The 21,136-nt window shown below is 37.6% G+C and overlaps 1 protein-coding gene across 2 annotated transcripts in view; it reads left to right on the top strand.

Annotated features, from left to right (window-relative positions):
• The window catches only part of CDH7 (cadherin 7), a 314,868-nt gene that overhangs the window by 271,052 nt on the left and 22,680 nt on the right, over positions 1–21,136 (top strand). For both annotated transcript variants that reach the window (XM_077492388.1, XM_077492389.1), the window contains exons 7-9: positions 2,670–2,923; positions 11,919–12,055; positions 19,856–19,977. In XM_077492388.1, coding sequence (XP_077348514.1) covers positions 2,670–2,923; positions 11,919–12,055; positions 19,856–19,977 — 513 coding nt within the window. The remainder of the gene's footprint in view (positions 1–2,669; positions 2,924–11,918; positions 12,056–19,855; positions 19,978–21,136) is intronic.

Here is a 21,136-nt window from a genome sequence, read left to right as displayed (position 1 = left end):
CATACGAGCGGAATGTCCGACTGAAAAAGTCAGACGGGAGCTTTTCATCGTATATTCCGATCGTGTGTATGCCCCATAAAACTTTTTACATTGAAAATTCTGATAGACCTAGAAATGGAACATGCTCTAAATTTTTCCAAAGGAACCAATTCCTATCGGGAAAACCGCTAGTCTATATGCTGTTCCTACGGGCCTAAAACTACACATGCTCTGAAGAAAGTACAAGACGGAAGCTACTGGCTAATGGCTATTGAACTTCCTTTTTCTAGTCCCGTCGTACATGCTGTACATCACCACATTCTTGATGATCGGACTTTGGTGTGTATGCAGGACAGTTTCAGCAGAATTCTGTCAGAACTTTGACGGAAAAACTGTCTAATGAGCAGGGCCCTCTGTTTCCTCCTGTTTTAAATTGTATCTGTACTGTCTGCCCTAATGTTGTAAAGCGCTGTGCAAATTGTGGGTGCTATATAAATCTTGTATAATACTAATTAGGACTAAAAATACCCACAGGCATGAAATAAAAAAGCCCTTGTCCATCTCATAATGGAGGCATAGTGCGTTGCAAGAGGTATTCCCCTTCTCATGTTGAGGCCATGTAGCCTGGTATGGTTCAAGAGGGAAAGGCCACATGCTAACCCCCACCCTTTTCTGGCTTGCCAGACTGCATGCTCAGATAATGACCTGGTATTGAATTTTTTTTGCATGGAGTTTCCCTTTAAAATCCATTGCAGACCATTTTTTTTGTGTGGGGTCCTCTTTGACATCCATACTAGATCCTCATCAAGGATAAAGGTATAAGGGTCTGTATGTAATTTTAGAGGGAATCCTATGTTTTTTTTTTGCATTAGAACTCTTTTGACATCCACAGTTGGCCCTCATCAGAGATACAAATGACTGCTAGGTCGAGTAAAATGGCCAAGAATGCAGTATAGCTTACACTCCACTCTCTCTAGCTCCACAAACTGCAATACAGATTACATTGTAAATACAAACCTCCAAACAAGCACAATTTGGCCGAACTAGGGTTTGGACCAAATAGAGAACTCATCCCTAGACTCAAAGCAAAAATATTTCCACTTTTCACTGACTAAAACAAAAGACACTATGGAATTTCAGCGTTAGTACCTTCTATCACATGTTCCAGAGAGCCGTGCTACATGTATATATTCATATTACAATACACCATCCCTTCAGGATAATTTAATGTTTAATTAAACAGCTTCATCTATTTTTTGCATAATGTATTCCAATTCAGCATAATATTTTATAATGGCATTCATATTTTATATCATAGTTAAACATACTTTACTTTATCTTTGGTTTTTATGTATTCTTCAGTATGCTTAATACCCATTTGACAAAACCTAGTATAATACATAGAGACACATATTTTTAAGTACTTTTAGCCATGCCAATCACAAAATGTTTCAAGCCATCTTTAGAGTAACCAATCTAATGATATACAGAGGAGTTCAATTACATGCAAACCCTAGGTGAATGGCATTTGGTTTGCATAAGCACTGTGTAGCATACATAGCTGTTATGTTTTTATTTTTTAAATAAATTACTGTTTTTCCATTTGTTTAGGTTTCTCCTTTGTTGCATTTCAGTAGTCTTGATTTCCTGCAGTACCTTTGCAGCAATGTCCTGTCTACATGCATGCACTCCAGAAACTGCTGCATGTCATTTCTCAGAGCAGGTTTTCTCATAATGACAACAGTGAATCACCAGTACAGCCTGTACAAGGTCCACCCTGGCAAAAATCACCAGTGACTTTTCTTGAAAGCTACATATTTAAAACTATTGAATTGATTTTATAAAACAACTTAAAAAATGTAATTAACGGGAATTAGAGTGGAATACATGGGCCATAGGTTGGTGGTTCAACCTTGGGAGTCTCAGCTGTTGTATAATGTATGGTTATTGTTACATCCCTTTCCTCCCACTACCCCACATTTCCCCCTCCCCCGTTTTTTGCCCTTCTTTTCTTTCCCCTTCTCTCTTTTCTTTCCGGCGCTCTAACTATTTATCCTTCTCTACTTATATGTTTTAATGCCTATACAATAGGCCATGCTACTTTACGCATGTCAGAGGGTGATATACAGAGGGAGACCACAGAAGCACGCTCAATTTACTCTTGATTTTTTGTTTCTGTTTTTTTCTTTTTTTTTTAAGCTCTGTTTTAGGAATATGTAAATTTATGCAGGCAAGTCCTTGCTCAAGTGGTAGCATAACCTCATGATCTGTGCGCATATGTCTTTGCTGAGTTGATTTATTAAGGGGATTTTCCCCACCAGGCAAATGCTATTACTCTGAATGCCACCTTTTATTGCATGCCTTATCTTATTTTTTTGTTTGGAACTTGAAATATTCTGTGATTCATCCTGTTCTACAATTGCTGGGATAGTGGATGTATCTCAATTTTTTTTGTTATTTCTTTGCTTCTTTTGTAAGATTTACTGCCTTGCTAAAGTACATAATAAAATGTAACTTTAAAAAAAAAAATAATAATAATAATAATAATAAATAACTTGCAGAACCCTATGTGAGATTTTACATGTGCTTTAACTATTCCCCTCTTTCTTTTGGCATTTAGAATTTATAAAATAAATAACATGGTCAAAATGAGAGCACATGATATGGTTATATTTATATATTTTTATTAGGAACTGGATTATGAAACAAAGATCATTTATACACTGAGGATAGAAGCAGCAAACAAACACGTGGACAACCGATTTCTAAGTGTGGGTCCATTCATGGATACAACAACGGTGAAAATTACTGTGGAAGATGTGGATGAACCTCCTATATTTTCTCAAGCCTTTTATACAATGGTGGAGTCTGAATCAGCAAAGATAGGCAGTAGCATTGGAACTGTGATGGCACATGACCCAGATTCAACAAACAGCCCTGTGAGGTATTGTTTTTAATTTTGTTTGCTATATAAAAACCAAGAAACACTTTCAGCTGTAATGTAGTTTTAATTATAAAAAAAAAAAAAAAACTATAGAAGTAAAGGCTTTAAAATGTATCTTAAAACGCAGTTTGCCTAATTGTGCCTAATAGAGAGGCATGCCTAGACCATATATAGTTGCATATTACACCTTTGTACAGTTTAGTGAGACATGTATGCAAAATAAATTGAAGAAGCTGAAAGGGAAACTCATTGTGGACGTGGAGTATAGTTTGATAAGGCTATATACTGTGTCCAGATGTTACCCAAATTTACCTACAACTTCCTCTGTCTCTCGATCATGTCCTAGAATAGTTTTTGTTTTAAGATGTTCAGATTTTTTTTCTGTGACATTATCTTCAATCTCATAAAATTCATGCAGAATCAGCTCCTGTGATGTCCATTCCTAATGACTAATGACTTAGCTACATTCTCAGAATTACATCCACCAAGACCCTTTTCCCACACACTGGAAGTTATTTACTAAAACTGCATGGCGTGAATCTGGTGCACCTCTGCCTAGAAAGCTTCCAGGCTTTATTGTCAAAGCTTAATTGAACAAGCTGAAGTTGCCATGCACAGCTGCACCAGTTTCTGAGTGCACCAGTTTTAGTAAATCTTCCCCAGTGTGTGGACCAGCCCTTGGGAGTTTCAGCAGCATTGTTTTGTTTGGGGAAAAGAATCAATCTAAGCACATTCAGTGGGAATTACAGAGGTGGAATTACAAAGTTCAGATGGAAGGGCTTACAATGTTAATTGAGATTTCAGTGCAGAAAAAGTAAGTTTAGAGAACAGTGCATGGACATGAAGAGATATTCTTCTATATTTATAGATTTTTAACCACTTCCCACCCATAGGACATACATGCATATCCTTGGATGGGAAAAGTGATATGAGAGTCATCGCTGCAGCTGCAACAAAAAATTGGCTATCAACTTTTAGGACCAGCGGTTCTGCACATATACATTTACATTTACAAGCAGCAGGAGGGAGTCCCCCCTTCCGTCACTGCCTTTACAAGACTTTCTCATCTTATCAGGGAGCCCAGTAAGAATGCATGTGATTCACACCGCACTGCTGTGCAGATCACATTCGATGTCTGTGTGATGCAAATTCAACCATACAGATTGGTGTCCACATCAAATGCAGTCCGATTCCTGTCCAAATTCACAGTTCACATTTTATATTCACTGAATTATTTCATGCAGTGTTTATTGAAAGTCTACTAATGTGTTTTACTAATGTGTTTTAGACATGTTTATATTATGCATTGGATAACAAGTATCATTGCACCCACCAATCATGATTCACAATTTATTTGTATTTATTTTATATTGTCTGTAAAAAATATTATGTTGGGTCTACTCAAAAAAATTAAGGGAACGATTTGCATCAGCTTTTTAAGTACTGTCAACTAAACTTATTTTTGTCTGACTCATTCGATTTTCATGTTTTCAGCTTTGTTGTTTTAAGCCAACAATTTTTTTTTTCAGTTTATAGACCATAGTGTTTTAAGTTAGGAATACATACCTTAACTTGTCTGGAACTATAGTTTTAAGTAAAGCCAACTAAATGTTTCCAGTTTATAGACCATAGGTTCAAGTAAAGCCAACTACATTTTTCCAGTTTATAGAAAAGCTTAAGTTAAGAACACATACATTAACTTATATACATTAACTTATTTTACAGTCACATCTGTCCCTGCCCTTTCAATCTAAGATCCCTAACTCACATTCATATACTAGGACAATTTACACAGGAGCCAATTACCATACCAGCATGTCTTGGAGTTGGAGTTTGAGAGGAAACTTACGCAGACACAGGTAGTGTCGTGGTTGGGATTCGAACCAGTGACCCTTTTACTGCTAGGTGAAATTGCTAACTATTACTTAGTTACTTAGTTACTTAGTTTTAAGTGATAATAACTTATTTTCCAAATGTATTTAAAGGACCACTAAAGGCAAATTAAAAAAAATAAAAATATCAAAAATGTTATACTTACCTCCACTGCGCAGCTCATTTTGCACAGAGTGGCCCGAACCTGCTCTTCTGGGGTCCCTCGGCGGCTGTCTCGGCTCCCTCTCGCAAGGACTCCACGCGACTCATGCGAGCTCCCTCGCATGAGGGCATGCTCCCGTGATACATCTAGCACCCTCGGAGTGCCTCATCATTGGATGTGATTGACAGCAGCACAAGCCAATGGCTGCGCTGCTTTCAATCCATCCACTCTAGCCAATCAACGGCCAGGGTGAGCGGCGAAGAGGACGTCGGGGCGAGCGCGGGACTTTCGAGGAGTCAGGGAAATAAAACGGGGGGCTGTGGGGCGCCAGCATTGTCAGATGTTTTTTCACCTTAATGCATAGAATGCATTAAGGTGAAAAAAACATTTACCTTTACAACCCCTTTAATATATGTTTGAAGGTGTTTATATAAAAATAATACAATAATATGTTTAATATGTTTAGTTACTTAGTTACTTAGTTTTAAGTGATAATAACTTATTTTCCAAAAGCATTTAATATATGTTTGAAGGTTTTTATATAAAAATAATACAATAATATGTTTAACAAAAATGAATATTCTCATAAAATAGGCTTTCAAAACAAATTAACATTTATTATTTATAAAGTGTTACAAATGTAATATTATTAAAGCAGCATCAAATGTAAATGTAAACATTTTAAAAAAATTGCCTCTTTCTCAGCTAACAAATCAAACTGAAACACACACATGTATAAACCATATATCTGTAAAGACTATAGAATATAGAATGTATTAACTTGCTTTTAGCCTTTTAGGAAAGTAATTTACACTTTATCCACTTTAGGCCTGGAAGGATTTGCCCCCTTAATGACGAGCCATTTTTAGCAATACTGCACTGCATCGCTTTAACTGACAATTGCGCGGTCGTGCAACGTTATACCCAAACAAAATTGAAGTCCCTTTTTTCCACAAATTGAGCTTTCTTTTGGTGGTATTTGATCACCTCTGCGGTTTTAATTTTTTGAGCTATAAACAAAAAAAAGACAAATTTTTTTTTTACTTTCTGCTATAATACGCATCCAAAAAAAAATGTAAAAAATGTATTCAGTAGTTTAGGCTAAAATATATTCTTCTACATATTTTTGGTACAAAAAAATTACAATAGGCGTATACTGATTGGTTTGCACAAAGGTTATCGCGTCTACAAACTATGGGATAGATTTAGGGACTTTTTTATTGTTTTTACTGGTAATGGCAGTGATCTGTGATTTTTAGTGGGACTGAGACATTGTGGCGGAAAAATATGACCAAAATCACACTTTTTGGGGATCAGTGACTTTATTACATTGATTATTGCTATAAAAATGCACTGATCGATATATAAATAATAATGGCAAGGAAGGGGTTAACACTAGGGGGCAATCAATGGGTTATCTGTGTTCTCTGGGTGTGTTCTAACTGTGTGGGGGATTGGCTACCAGGGACATGACAGAGATAGCTGTTCCCGATCACTGGGAACAGAAGATCTGACGTGATCTGGCAGAATAGGTAATCACCTTGCTTACACTTTGTTTACAGTTCCCCATTCTGCCTCTGTATACCACGCTCATGGGTCGGCGGCAGACATCAAATCCGCTGGACCCACAGGCAAGCTACACCGGTTTGTGTAGGAGAGCTGACCTGCCGCAGTATAATGACAGTGGCTGGCCAGCAAGTGGTTAGTGTGTGAACTTTTGAAGATAGATTCCCCACATCTAGCTCTAAAAAGATCTTCTGAAAAACATTAAAGGTATATTTTAGGTTTTCAGGGTAGCTCAGGCTAAAAGCATAAATGAGTCCTATAATCATACTTTCTGATACAAAATGAGAGTGCTATATGAAAAAAATACACTATACCAATATGCTTATTTTTCCTGCCAATGCAGTATAAATATGGTATATTTGTTTTTGAAATGTAATAAGAGCAAAGTGGAGGGGGGGGGGGGGGGCTTTAGGTTATATACTCTACATTGAATGTCCAATATCTAAAAAACTAAACAAACAGAAATTTTGTTTTTGTGGTACAAATCCACACAGCACAAACAAATTGTATAATTGTTTTTAAAATGTAATAACATATGGTGCAAAGTGGAAGAGGTTTCATCAACTATAATGCGCAATATCTCTGAAAACAAACCACCAAATACGTTAATTTTTGCAGCACAAATTGGCTTCAGATGCAGTGCAAAGGAATTCTATCTTTGTTTTAAAATTTTAACAACATTGCAAAGTGGGGGGGGGGCTTCATTTTACATAATCTGAATTTGAATTCCAATATCTCAAAAACCGAACTGGCTGAAACATTAATTTTTGTGGCACAAAATTGTTTTTAAGCTTAACAGCTGGTGGTCCCTCACCCTGCGTCTTGGTGTTCTGTCGCATGCAGTAAGTGCCAGCTTTGTGACAAGTGAGTTGTCTCAATAGGTGTATACAACGGAACGGATGTATGTCCATTTATTATAAATATATTACTGTGCAAATAAAATAAACATTTTGGATGGTTTGTTCAGCAACATTTAAAGCATGTGAATGATAATTTGTTCAATGTTGACTCTTATCTTTCAATGGCATTGCATGGCTTTGTAGTGGCTTGGAAACATTCTTGTCACTGGTGGTGCTCTTTTGTCCTGATGGGCCTCAAATGTATGGGAACTGCCTTCTGCCGGCTTTCAACGTTTCAAAAGATTTCAAACTCTTTAAAATATACAGCATCTTGAATGATATTTGAAGTCAGTCGTATGTTATTAGTTGTTGTTTGTCTCTTCCCTCCACTACTACTCTCGAATGGCCTTCCTGTACAACATTCACTATCAATGATAATTGAATTTATTCCTGTACCATCGTTGTAACTGTTTTATACCCTGACCTTTTTACATACCATAATAAAAATCGTTTGTAAACATAAAATATACAGCATCAAATCTCATGCGGTTGCACGTTTGGCAAATATATGTGTCCCACAATTTCAGTTAAATGAAAATATATATATTTTTTAAGTATATGTAACTCGATTAGAATATGGAAATGCACATACCTTAAAAGTTTTGTCTAGAATACTCAATATTATACATTATTTTTGTAAATGTAAAAGATGTGCTTTAAAGAGGAAGTAAACCCTGATGGGTGTTACTTCCTCTTTGTTTCCCTGCAAAGGTAAAGCATAATGGGCTACTATGCATCACATAGTAGCCCATTATGTGACACTTACCTGCAGGAGAAGTCCATGATGTCCCCGTCTCCCTCACTAGTAGCGAGCGTCCATTCTTCACCCATCTTCCTTCCGGGGCCGTGAACTCCAGCTCTGTGACTGGCCGGAGTTGCGTGATGTCACTCCCATGCATTCGCACGGGAGCCGCCTTTAACGGTATGACCCAAGCTAAAAACGGCACAGGAGAAATTGCTGTACGACGATTTGCAAATATCTCTTCGACCGTGCAGGTCTGGGATATATTTCAAGCACCTACAGGTAAGCCTTAATCTAGACTTACCTGTAGGTTAAAGTGGTTGTAAAGGGTTTACAACCACTTTAAGAACTAATAAAAATTAAGTAATGTACTAAAAATATCAAAGTAAATTAATTAATATTTATTTTTATATTGAAAATTATAAAAATGTTATGTTACAGTTACAAGCCAACAGAATCATTTTTTATCAGTGTAAGTCCAGATACTGTAAAGCATATGGAAGAAGGTAAAGCGGTTGTGTGACCATTAATCATTATTCAATATGATCTTCCGTTATTAAAGAACTTATGAAAATGAAGCCACCACTAGTATCTGCAAACATGATATTTACTGAGAAGACTGTAGCCCATAGAAACCAATCAGAAATAACCTTTTCTTAATGTGTCCTCTTCAGTTCCTGAGATAAGCCTGAATAAATGATTTCTTATATCTTGATTTAATTACAGAATGATAGGGAATTGTATGTAATAAACTGTTGTAAGATATGGTATTCAATCTATTAAAAAAGTGATAAAATGGAAATGTAAAAAATCTGTCTTTTGTAGTCAGTTTAATTGTAGTCATTGCTCATGCTTTTACATTTAGGTCACAACCCAAGTTCCACATTAAAAACTTTAATTTTTGCCTCATTGATCATGTGCTCATGGAGAAAATTAAATTATTTCTCATTGTGGAACACTTGCATCTTCATACAAAATGGCAGACACATTGACATGTGAAATTGAGAAAGGCAGCAACTGTGTAAACCTTCCACACAGTGTGAAATCGCCATATATTATCTTTTGTTTTAACTATGTGACACAGCGCAAAACTTGACAGTATAATGAACAAAGCAATTAGTAGGGAAATTGAAGATGCAAAATATTCATTTGAGGTAGCTCTCCAGCTGTTTGCTTATTCTTTTCCTTCCCTGTGGACGTGGTAGATTGTATTTATAATCACATATGTTCATAGGCAGCATTTGTGCAGCTGAAATGTAACTAACATGCATGAACAAGCACACTGTAGCATAATGTAATATTATATGGCATAGTAATAAAAACAATCCATATATGTAAAATTAGGAATCCAGAAATCTGTAGAATAAAGGAAAATATGGCCTATTTTTAAATCTATTTAATCTTAGCGCAACCTTATTCCAGTGCAAAGCTCGAATTACTAACATATGCATAGAGTGTTAGGGTATGTTTTGAGGAAAAAAAAAAATAGAAAATTCGAGAGGTAGAGTTTGTGTAAAAGTACTATCTCGGTCATGTTTGGGGCTGGGCCTTGGTTACAAAGCTATCCCTGCTGTAATAGCTCATTCACTTGGGTGTAAATTTCAACTTGAGCTATTCCGTTTAGTAAACAGTGGGCTTCTTTCAGCAAAGATGACAGGGATACATAGCTATATATTAAAAGGAGACCAGGGATATACAGTATGTACAGGCTCAGAAGGAGACACACCATATATATAGGTGTGCGCAGGTGGTATGCCAGATGTGCCTGGTGCCGATTTCCCCTACTGCCTGGGCTTTTCCCGTGTTGCCCCCACCACCTGCAGTGCTGCTGTCTTCCCTCCTCTCCCCCCTGGCTGCTGCGGGAGATGTTTCAGGATGGAGAGTAGGGGAAGAGGTTAGTCAATTTTTCATTTACAAGCCCCTTCCTTTTTTAAATTGAACGCGGTGAACACACTCAGTGCATTCATTCATAACTGAAGCATAGAAAACTGTGTTTACTATGCTTCAATTTGTGAATGAACAGGAAGTCGTTCAGCACAGAGTACTTTTCATTCATTCACTGCCCAGTGAAGCTGAGGCTGAGGCATGTGTGTTTCAGTTTGGGGTGCACACCCTAACGCAATAAATATGCATTTACAGTGTAAACTAAAGTAAATAGTAGCGCTAAACAGTATAAATAAATAAACCCAGTGACAGGTGATAGGGATCAACACTAATACACAAATAAACAACTAATAATAAAGTTTGTGCAAAATAGTCCATAAATGAGATTGGATTGTCTCAAACAAGGAAAGGTGAATATATCCTGATGTGAGATCTTCAAAACTTTCACCACAATGCGTGCACTCAGTGTTTCCACTCCCCTTTAGTTAAAAACATCACCAAATGACGATGCCTTGCACTCTCATGCTCGGCATACAGCATCGACCCTTACAGGGTTAGCTATACACTGATATCCAGATGTGACACCTGATATCATGGACTCTCCATATATAATGAAACAAAGTGCTCCAATAGCGCAGTGTCATTGTAAAAAGTTTATACTATTAAAACAAATTCAAACATTGCACTCACATAAGCTCAAATCAATGAAGCCTAGAGGCATCCACTTGCAGCAGCAAATACTGGTGTAATGTGGTCTCAGTGGACACAGCATCGTGATCCTCTGTGCGTCACTTCCAGTATAGTGTCATATGCTGTGTCCGCTGAGACCACATTACACCAGTACTCTCTGCTGCAAGTGGACACAATGATATTATTGGAGCATTTTGTTTCATTATATATGGAGAGTCCATGATATGGGGTGTCATTTCTGGATATCGGTGGCTATCTCACCCTGTAAGGGTTGATGCTGTTTTTCCAAGCATGAGAGTGCAAGGCATCGTCATTTGGTGAGTTTTTAACCAAAGGGGAGTGGAAACTCTGAGTGAACGCATTGTGGGGAACGTTTTGAAGATCTCACATCAGGATATATTCAGCTTGTTTGAGATAATCCAGTCTAATTTATAGACTATATTTGCACACACTTTATTTTTAGTTGTTTATTTATGTATTGGTGTTGAGCACTATCACCTGTCATTGGGTTTATTAATTTATACCATTTAGCGCTACTATTTAGTTTACACTGTAAATGCTTATTTATATCTATTTCATTTAAAGAACAGCTGTTTCACATTTAGATTACTTTTGGCGCAGTGGTGGTACTTGAAGAGTGGGTATACGGATCTTTTTGGATCAGTTTTGTTGTATAATTTTTCATATTCACCTGAGTTATGAAAAGAGAAAATAGGTTTTTAATGTTTTGTTATTGAAAAATAATATATGATGAATGGCAAAATTTACAAATCCACTATACATTCTCTTTCTGATCATGCCTTGAGAGCACCTCAGATCTTATCACTTGGCTAAAGACAACTTGCATTATTGACACAAGACATGACAGATGTATGAACTTACCGATCTAATCTGTGGGAGTTCAGAACCTAAAACTCCTGACTTGTAATCATAAAAGCAATTCACTGCTTCAGCTGTTTTCCACTGTGGCAAGGTATTTGAGGAAAGCTGAAGCTTACATTATAGCCATCAATCATCAATCTTTTGAGTGAACGATTGCCAAGAAAGAAATAGTCTAGGTAGCCACTTGTGAAGTAAGCAGGGCTGTTACACAATATTTGTTTACTGAGAGATCTACACTGTATATTAACAGTGAATTACTTCAAATATCTAAAGAATGCATTGCATCTTCTTTTACAGGTATTCAATTGACCGTAATACAGATTTGGAGAGATATTTCAACATTGATGCCAACAGTGGAGTTATTACAATAGCAAAACCTTTGGACAGAGAGACCAATGCTGTTCATAACATCACAGTACTAGCAATCGAGAGCCGTAAGTGAATATTAACTTTATGGATAAACTCCAGCTTTACCTTGAGTGTATGCACAGAGCTTCCTTCATTTTCTGGCTGATGGACATCTAGCATCATCTAGTCTTTTTCTGCCCCCCACTTACTATTTCATTATTTGGTTAATTAGAGCAGTCTACATGTAAATGCATTCTGTCTAGGAACACTGAAGCCCACCCATAAAGATATTTTTATATTTGTATAACTGTTCCCACCAAACTGCTTTACTAGGGGCTGAGGACTTTTGAGAGGAGTATTGATGCAGGGTGCTGGGATGTTTTCATATACAGTACCCTCTTGACTTCACCTATCAGCAGTGATAGGTGTGCATTGCATAGAGAAACCTAGAGGCCCAGGAGGATTCTTTATAAGGTATGTAATGAAAATGGAAACGTTTAACTGAAATAGTTTGTAGTGGAACTAAACTAATTTAAATTGATGTTTCCTAAAACAATAAGGCCGCGTACACATGAGAGGACTGTATGGCCAACTTAGTCCGTCAGACAATCCGACAGACAGTCCGTCCTACTTTCGAATGAACGGACTTGACCACACACGATGAACAAACAGTCCGTTGAAAGCTTGCGCAATGACGTGTACAGCACGTACGACGGGACTAGAAATCGGAAGTCCAATACACAGCAATGCAACCTTTCGCCGTGTAAATCCTTTCTGAGCATGTGCCATACTTAGTCCGTCCAACTAGCCTACTCACGAGCGGACTGTCCGCTGAAACCAAAGTTGGACGGACAATATTACGGAAATTCTGAAATACTTAGTCCGCCAGACTGCACGCTGAAAAAGTCCGCTGAAGCCCACACACAAGCGGACTGTCCGCTGAAATGTGTTTCGGCGGACTAAGTTGGACGGACAGTCCTCTCGTGTGTATGCGGCTTTACATTTCAGGCATACCGTAAATGATAATATTCATATTTTTCAAAAAATTATATTGGATGGTTGGATGAATCCACTCATCATTAAAGGTACCCTTACCCTATTATGTGAGTGGGCGTCACCACAAATTTAATCATTATACAAAAATAAAAAATAAAAAAAACCTTGGAAATAAGACCACTGTGAGTGGTAAAAAAAAATGCCTAAAAGCTTCCTACAAGAGAAGGGAAGGATGTGGGGACTTTTGGGAAGCGTTTACATTCAGACTGTCAAGTCATCAAATGGTTAGTGTCATACCTGATCATATGCGTTGAACAACGAAAACTGGTTACAGAGGCTAAGATGGCAGTTTCCTTGACTGTAAAGGATAATATGGTTTGCAGTAGTTCCACTTTATTAACATATTGATGAGGAAGAAAAGGAGGATCCAGAGAAGGCAAAATAAAAGTAGAATAACCTTCAGATTTAAATACCCACCAATCAGTTTATCAATGAATTACATGCTTTATATTGCTTAAACAGGAATATTTTTAAAAGTATAAGATTAATACTCCCTTGTTGCAAAAGTCTGCAGGCAAACCAATGTTTAATCTCTTGGGTCCCCTGCAGGTCCTCCTGCTGACCCTGCTTGTAGTACTACCCCCTAAGGGGCCACAGGTTATTTACCAAAACAGTCCAGAGGCAGCCAGCCACACAGCAAAAATCCATTCACTCTGGCTCTATAAACAGTCTAAGGGATGTCATTTTTTGTATTTATTGCTCAAGAAACTTGTAGCAGGAGGAGGACAATTGGGGAATTGGATACTCCAAAATGCTTGAGCACAATTCTGCAGAGGACACTTCTCTTTCAAAGCAGCAGTAAACAGTCTTTCACTCACAGCTGGAGACCACGAGACAAATTTCAACACAGGCAATGATGGACTGAGACAGTCAGATTCCTTACAGCTAGGAAATATAAGGGAAATTGGTAGCACAAATATTCAGACTCGAACAGTCCACACATCCACAGCTGAGGACCATGAATAGACTGTGGCACAGGGATTAGACTCAACTCACAGATCCTAGAGCAAGTTTATAGGCCCTATCCACAGGAGAGAAGTCCAGCAGCCAACCCAGGAGTGCTCCAGGAGCAAACAGCCCTCTTAAGCTTGCAGATCAGCTCTCTCTTGGGAAAAGACCATCTGACGAGGGCTCCAGCCAATTTACTACCTCTCTGATCACCTATGGGAGACACCACCCCAGGGCTTGGTCAGAACATGGCAAATATCCAGCCTAGGCATTACAATTTCCCGCCTTAAGCTCTGGAAGATTCTTCACAGAGGCAGGGGAAACAATCAAACCCCAAGGCTGTTGAGCTATGAACAGACTTGGGAAATCAATCTCAGCTTCTCTGATTACAGTGCAAACCAACAACTAAATTTGTTTAGTGTCTTATCTTCTCTCAGAAACCATGAATCAGACTGAGACAGAAGTACAGTTAAATTACACGTGTTTAACAATAAATAATAAAAAGGTAAACATAGTCAAAACATAGCCAGAGTTCAGGAACCAGAACAGATAGTCTGACAAGCCAATATGTCAGGGAGCCAGAGATGAGCATAGTAGAACAGCAAGCAGGATCTGGAGCCAGAAGAAATGTCAGCCAAGCAAGTCTTTAAGAGAGTGTCTCTAGAGATGTGACCAAAGCGAAGGCAGAGATCATCTGGGCTGGATGGCTTAAGTAGGCAGGACTGAGGAGCAGGATATCATCAACAGCTGAGTCACAATCACTGTAGAGAGAAAGGAGCTGGCAATTAGCTGACAGCTGAGCGGGCAAGTTTGAGAAGGAAGGGCTGATCACAGTCCTGACATCCTTGGTGGGTGCTAGATCCACATCACTGAGGACTTTTTGTAATGACGTGGAGGTTTCTATGTACAGTATATAATAAAGATATTTTCCAAAGGAATGTATCCTTTGTGGACACTGTAAATATTCTATTGTTGCTGATCAGGTTTCGTAGTCACCCTATATATTGTTAGAGTGGGTTTTTAATTTAATTGTTTTTTTTTTCAAAATTAACACATTTAAAAAGATATAATGTACGCCAAATAATAATAAAAAGTTGTGCATAAGGCATCGTGAACACTGCTGCTGTTAAACTCATATTTTTTTTCCTGCTCTTAAACTTTCCTAATGTTATTCTATGTGTCCATGCACACATGGACATTTTTTGCAGTTTATTACATCGACAGTTTAGAGAATGTTTTCTGAATACCTTAAAATCATGTTCAGGAGAGGGTATTATGACCACAAAAAATACTGAGTGCTACTGAGTGCTGTTAAACGCATGCAAAGGCTGTTAAACATGTCTAAATGCTAGGTGCGTTTAACACTTCAGCATTTGTTTATTTCAATGGTCAGAATGAATTAAAATTCTGACCAATGAAATAAATTCCCAAACTCCAAACACTGCTAAACTCTGCTAAACTCGCCTAAACAAGTTTGAAAAAATGCAGCTTAGGTGAGTTTATAACGCTGATTTTCTCCTGTCAGGATAAAGTGTTTACAAGAAAGCGGTGTGCATGAGGCCTAACAACAAATGACTTACAGCCACATTAAACAGTGTAGCCATAAGGAAAGAATAAAAAAGTAATTTTATGCAATAACACAAAAACAGATTGTCATCAGGTAAGTGAACATGTGTGAGCTGGGGTGGGACCAGCCAACTCCAGGTCACTGCGTGTCAAAATGTACAGGAACAAAAGTGAATTATATGAAACTTGAACTGCACATCAGAGGTAATTGGTAAGGTTAGCATGCCATTATAAAGCGAAAAGGAAATGATAAGGAAGCACAATTATCCTGGGATCAGTGAAAGGGAGGGCAGACCAAACTCGAATTGATCCATGCATCTCAAATTTTATTAAATTGTATTGCTCGATAGAGCTGTAAGATACTCCATTCTCCTAATGTCTGCAATGTTATTCAATAACAGGGAGTGATAGGGTGTGCCTTTGGATAGCCACTGCATGGGTATGACAAATAAAAAGTTGCTGAAGCACTAGAGGCTGTCAGTCATATGTGGATATATGTGGATTAAACTAATACCCAGTGCAGCTGCCAGCCACTGAAGCAATGGCAAACGGGAATCAAAAAACAGAAAAGCAGCGCTCTGTGGGTAGGAGCCAAAAATTATGTGAACCATGGACTAATTAACAGTTAGTTTATTGCACTGTAGATAATTAACTGGCAACTAGAAAAGACTGTTAGTGCTGGTACAGACTGCAGCAAATGGTAAAAAGCATGTAGCTCAATAAATACATTAGATTATAAACAAATGGTACCACAATGATGTCGGGATGAGAAGGAGCTAACGTTTTCCAGAAGTCTCGGTAGTCACATGTGGAGAGAAGTCACCCCAAACCATGTGGGGAATTGAAATAGCTCAGTGGACAGTCTCTGGCCTCTGGTGGGTGGTCAGGTACTGTGAGGATCCAGGGGGATGCAGCATGAGTAGGGAGACACTGGGAGATTGTGGTGAATGCTGGAACTGTCTGCAAGGATCGGACAATGCAAGCTATGTGGGGTGTAATGTGCCAGCCACCACTGGAGGATGGAGCCGGAGAAGGCGCGTGGGATGACGTCAACACCACTCTGGAAACAGGAACCCTATGGGTGGTGGTGGACCGTAAGCTCGGAGTTGCCGTGGCTTATATGTTTTGCTCGTATGTGCTCAGCTTCCCGGCTCCATCGTCCAGTGGCAGCTGACACATTACACCCCACAGAGCTTGGCATAGCATTGTCCGATGCTTGTGGTCAGTTCCAGCATTCACCGCAGCCAGCCAGCCAGCCAGTGTTCACAATGCATCCTCCTTGATCCTCACATTACTTGACCACCTGTCAGAGGCAAGAGGCTGTCCGTCACCCCATTTTTTTCCACCAAGCTATTATTACCATTCCCCACATGGTTTGGGATGACTTCTCTCCACATGTGACCAGCAAGCCTTCTGGAAAACACTAACCCCTTCTCATCCAGACATCATTGTGACACCTTTCATTTTTAATGCAGTTTATTTATTGAGCCACATGTTTTTCCATTTGCTACAGTCTGTACCAGCAAAAACGGTCTTTTGTAGTTGCTGGTTAATTGTCTACAGTGCAATAAAGTAACTTTTAATTAATCTATGGTTCACATAATTTTTGGCCCCTACCCATAGAGCGCTGCTTTTCTGTTTTTTTACTGCATGGGTATAGCTCTTCTGGCAGTTCTTAAAATAGGCAAGATCAGCTTTTCTGAGTTTTATTTTTGTTTTTTGTTTTTTAATATAAGGTTTACCTGTGGGCCCCAGACATGTGAAGAAAAAGACAGAATTTAGGGTCTCAGTAGTCAACATGTTTTTTGTTTAATAGAGTCCTGGAAATGTATGTGTTTTACAGGTATGACTTGCGTCAGTTACTTGTATACAACAACAGGATAACGTTAAATGTAGCTATCTTCTTAACAAATAAAAAAAATGCCTATGCATGCACATATAATAGTAAAACAAATTCAACACTGCTTGTTATCAGTCTTGACTCATAGATTTCAGTAGAGTATAACTATTTTATGCAATTCTTCAAAAATAAAAAAATTACTAATAAGGAACATCCTCTCCTTTAGAAAGCTTCTCTGTGACCCATATAACTTCAATTTCTCATAACCAGGTTCAAGGGATAAAATGTGTAAATCCTATTTTCTCTATGACAGGTCTGCTGCAAGTTGTTAAAACAAACTGAGAGATTTGCCGTACATCCACTGCCTCTACTTAAAGTGTCTGATAGCCTGTTGTAAACAGAATGCATTCCTATTGATTTTACACATGATCAAATTTGAACTATATCATACCGGCTAGAATTTTGTTTCCATTTTGTTATTCTCCTGCCTTTATTTTCAACTACTTTCAATTGATCTGGCATAACTATAGACATTGCAGTTTATTTTAAAAAATGCATTTTTCATTTTCTAAAATTTTAGTTGATGCCTAAATCTCAAGCTGTTTTTCCCCAGTGGCTTATTTGTTTTCATCCGATCGGCAACACTATCTTTGGTGTGCAGAGTATAATTTAGACTAAACACAAAGACGAAAGATATCAAAAATATATGAGACATAAATGTATTACTTTTTTGGAAGTTAAAGCTGCAGTGAAGTAGCAAAATAGCAATACAGCAACCATATTTGTGGATGCAGATGAGAGCGCTGGGCAAACAGAACATAGCAGCAGCTGGAAGTAGGAAAAATATATTAAAATGGATGATATTCTCAGAGATTTAGTTAATAATTCAATATGCCACATGAGTTACACAAAACACCAATTAGGAAATAATTTTATTCTGGTTATACATGGAGCACCTATACAAGCAAATTTTACAAACAATTTAAAGCCAAACTCTTCTAAGCAAAAAAAACACAAAAATGAATGCCATTCTGTACTCATTAATATAGCATTGAATGTATTTTAATGTAAGTTGTGCAAGTACCTGAGTAGGACGTGGTATCAGCCTGTTTTAGTCTCGTAACAACAGCTTTTAGGTGTAATACGAAGAAGCATCACATGAAGTCAATCAGTTTATGTGTTAGCATAGAGCATGCCAATAGGAGGAGACAGCAGAGCAAAAGACAGATGAGCTCATTACTTCTGCTTTCCCTGTACAATCTTAGGCTGTAGTGAGCCCATTCCAGACTGGACCCATGAAGGAAGTAAAGAAAATTGCATAATGTGTGGCTTGCTTTACAGCTCTTAAACATGCCTAGAATCGTTTGTTGAGATATCACACATGTAAATGCATTTAAAAGTTACCTACACTAAACTGGGAACTATTACCTGTAGGGATGAGGCTTGTGGCAAATCCACAGAATTTGTGAAGTTCATGAGTCTCAAGATTTCATTTGGATCACTGCCAGAAAACCTTTATCTGGTTATCTGAGTCACAAGAGTAGAGTTAGGCGAACAGTTCGAGCCGAGGAAAAGTTTGTCCTGAACATCGCCTGTTCGCCCATTCGGTGAACACTCAAATTTGCGGCGAGCTCTGTGGGATGTTCACCCACTGAGTGACAAAAAATGCACTGTGCTTGGCACAGTGCATTCTAGGGCCATAATTGGACAAAGCAGTGCACCTGGTCAGGTGCAAGGCTTTGCTCAATCAGGCAAGAACACAGTCAGTCAGGGGGGTTCGGCCCAACTCTACACAAGAGTCAAGAATTTGAAGGAAATTATAATTCACACCCTTTTCTATAAATTGGTTGTTTCACAGCATGTGTTGGAAGTGTTGGGGAAAGCTGACACTCCTGGGTAGGAATTCTGCGTTGTTTTTTCTGTGTATTTTTTTTTTTTTGCACATGTCCTCCATTAAACTAGCCCTACAAATAGGCAGAGTTGAATAACAAGCTTTGCCCCCCATAGACTTTAAAGGAGGGTTCACAGCAAAGTTTTCGAATTTCAAGACTTGCAAAACTGTGAACACACCCAGACAGATTAGTTCATCCCTAGTTACTAGTGGGTAATAAGCAATTAATTCAATCTTGCAGTTTTGTGCACTGGTCAGACAACTGCATCATTTTTGGATGCTCTAATACTACATACAGAAGATGACTAAAGCTGGTTGTTTGTTTTTCAGAATTACTGTCTTGCAAATGTCGCACATGCCTTTTTTCATGATTATTATTTTTTTTTGGTTAATCCTTTTATAACTTGTATTTCTAATTTAATAATGATTTTATTGCTAAAAAAAGTGTTTATTTTGTTTATCATTTTTCAGTGTGATATGGCTAAAATATATTACCTTGAGATATGATAAAATGTGTTTACAATGCTGTTGCAAAGTTATCAAAAGACGGTTGGTCAGTTTAATTTTTTCATTATTATTTTCCAGAAAACCCAGCACAGATTGGAAAAGGCTTTGTTTCTATTAGCATACTAGATATTAATGACAATGCTCCTGAATTTGCCATGGAATATGAGACGAATGTTTGTGAAAATGCTTCTCCAGGACAAGTAAGTGTTTATGAAGTATTTTGCATTACCTTTCTCATCATACTAAAACTGCTTAATCTTGTGTGGATTGCCAGAGGTAAGCTGAGTAGAATGGACCATAACAGATTTCCAGTTTCAAAATGGTTGTGTACAGACATAAATCCACAATCTAACATTTGTCCAACCTCCCTCTGTTTGAAATAGGACTAAAAGTACATTTTACAAATATGTTTTGTTCTGTCAGAATATGAGACAAACATATAAAATACTGCATATGAATAACATGCATCCTTATATCCAGCTAGCATGTGTAGCTTTAGGCTTCTTTTAACATGTTTCTAGTTGTATCCTTACTGCCTGTTGTTAAAAGCATATTGTTTACAAAGTTTGGCAACTCAATAGACTATGGTTTGGATATACTAAAGGCAAATAGACTGTGCACTTTGGAATTGCAGTTGCGCTAATTCTAAGCTCTGGAGAAAATGAGTACAAAAGCATAGGGTTTGATTTACTAAAGGCAAATACTGTGCATGTAACTGCTCCAGAGCTTAGTAAATTAGATGAAGCTTCCCTTTGCAAAGAATACCCAATCGCATGCAAGAATTTTTTTTTAAATGTAATACATATGTATAATTATTGCTTCCACATAAGAACTATTAATTAATTATATTGTTAGCTAGCCCAAATAAAAGCCTGCATGCAATTGTAACTTGTAGGATTGAGTAAGGCACGACTTAATCTCCAAATTTCGAACAGAATTGATTTAATCAAAGCTTAATTATAAATTTGAAAATAAATTATAATTTATTGATGCAAGCTCCAGACAAACAAAACAATGCAAATGAATGCAGGTCTGTATCCATTAATGGAAAATAATAATAAAGGGAGCAACAGGTATACGATACAAAGATACTAAATCAAATATGTGAATACACAATCAATAAACATGAAAATAAGTCCATATATATATATATATATATATATATATATATATATATATATATATATATATATCTCAAACATTACTGTGAGACTTAAATAAATGGATGTTCTATATGTTTCCAATCACCATATGGAATAAAAGTGCTAAAATGCTTCAAATAATAGTGCTATGTGTTTTCAAATAAAGTGCTTTAAGTACTTCAAAGTAAAGTGCTGGTATATCAAAATGCTCAACAGA

The sequence above is a fragment of the Lithobates pipiens genome, unplaced genomic scaffold (assembly GCF_037356315.1).
Source record: "Lithobates pipiens isolate NorthernLeopardFrog02 unplaced genomic scaffold, aLitPip1_a1.2 Scaffold_19, whole genome shotgun sequence".
Classification (NCBI taxonomy): domain Eukaryota; kingdom Metazoa; phylum Chordata; class Amphibia; order Anura; family Ranidae; genus Lithobates; species Lithobates pipiens.
Note: the sequence above shows the minus strand (reverse complement) of the source record. Positions and strands in the feature narration are given on the sequence as shown.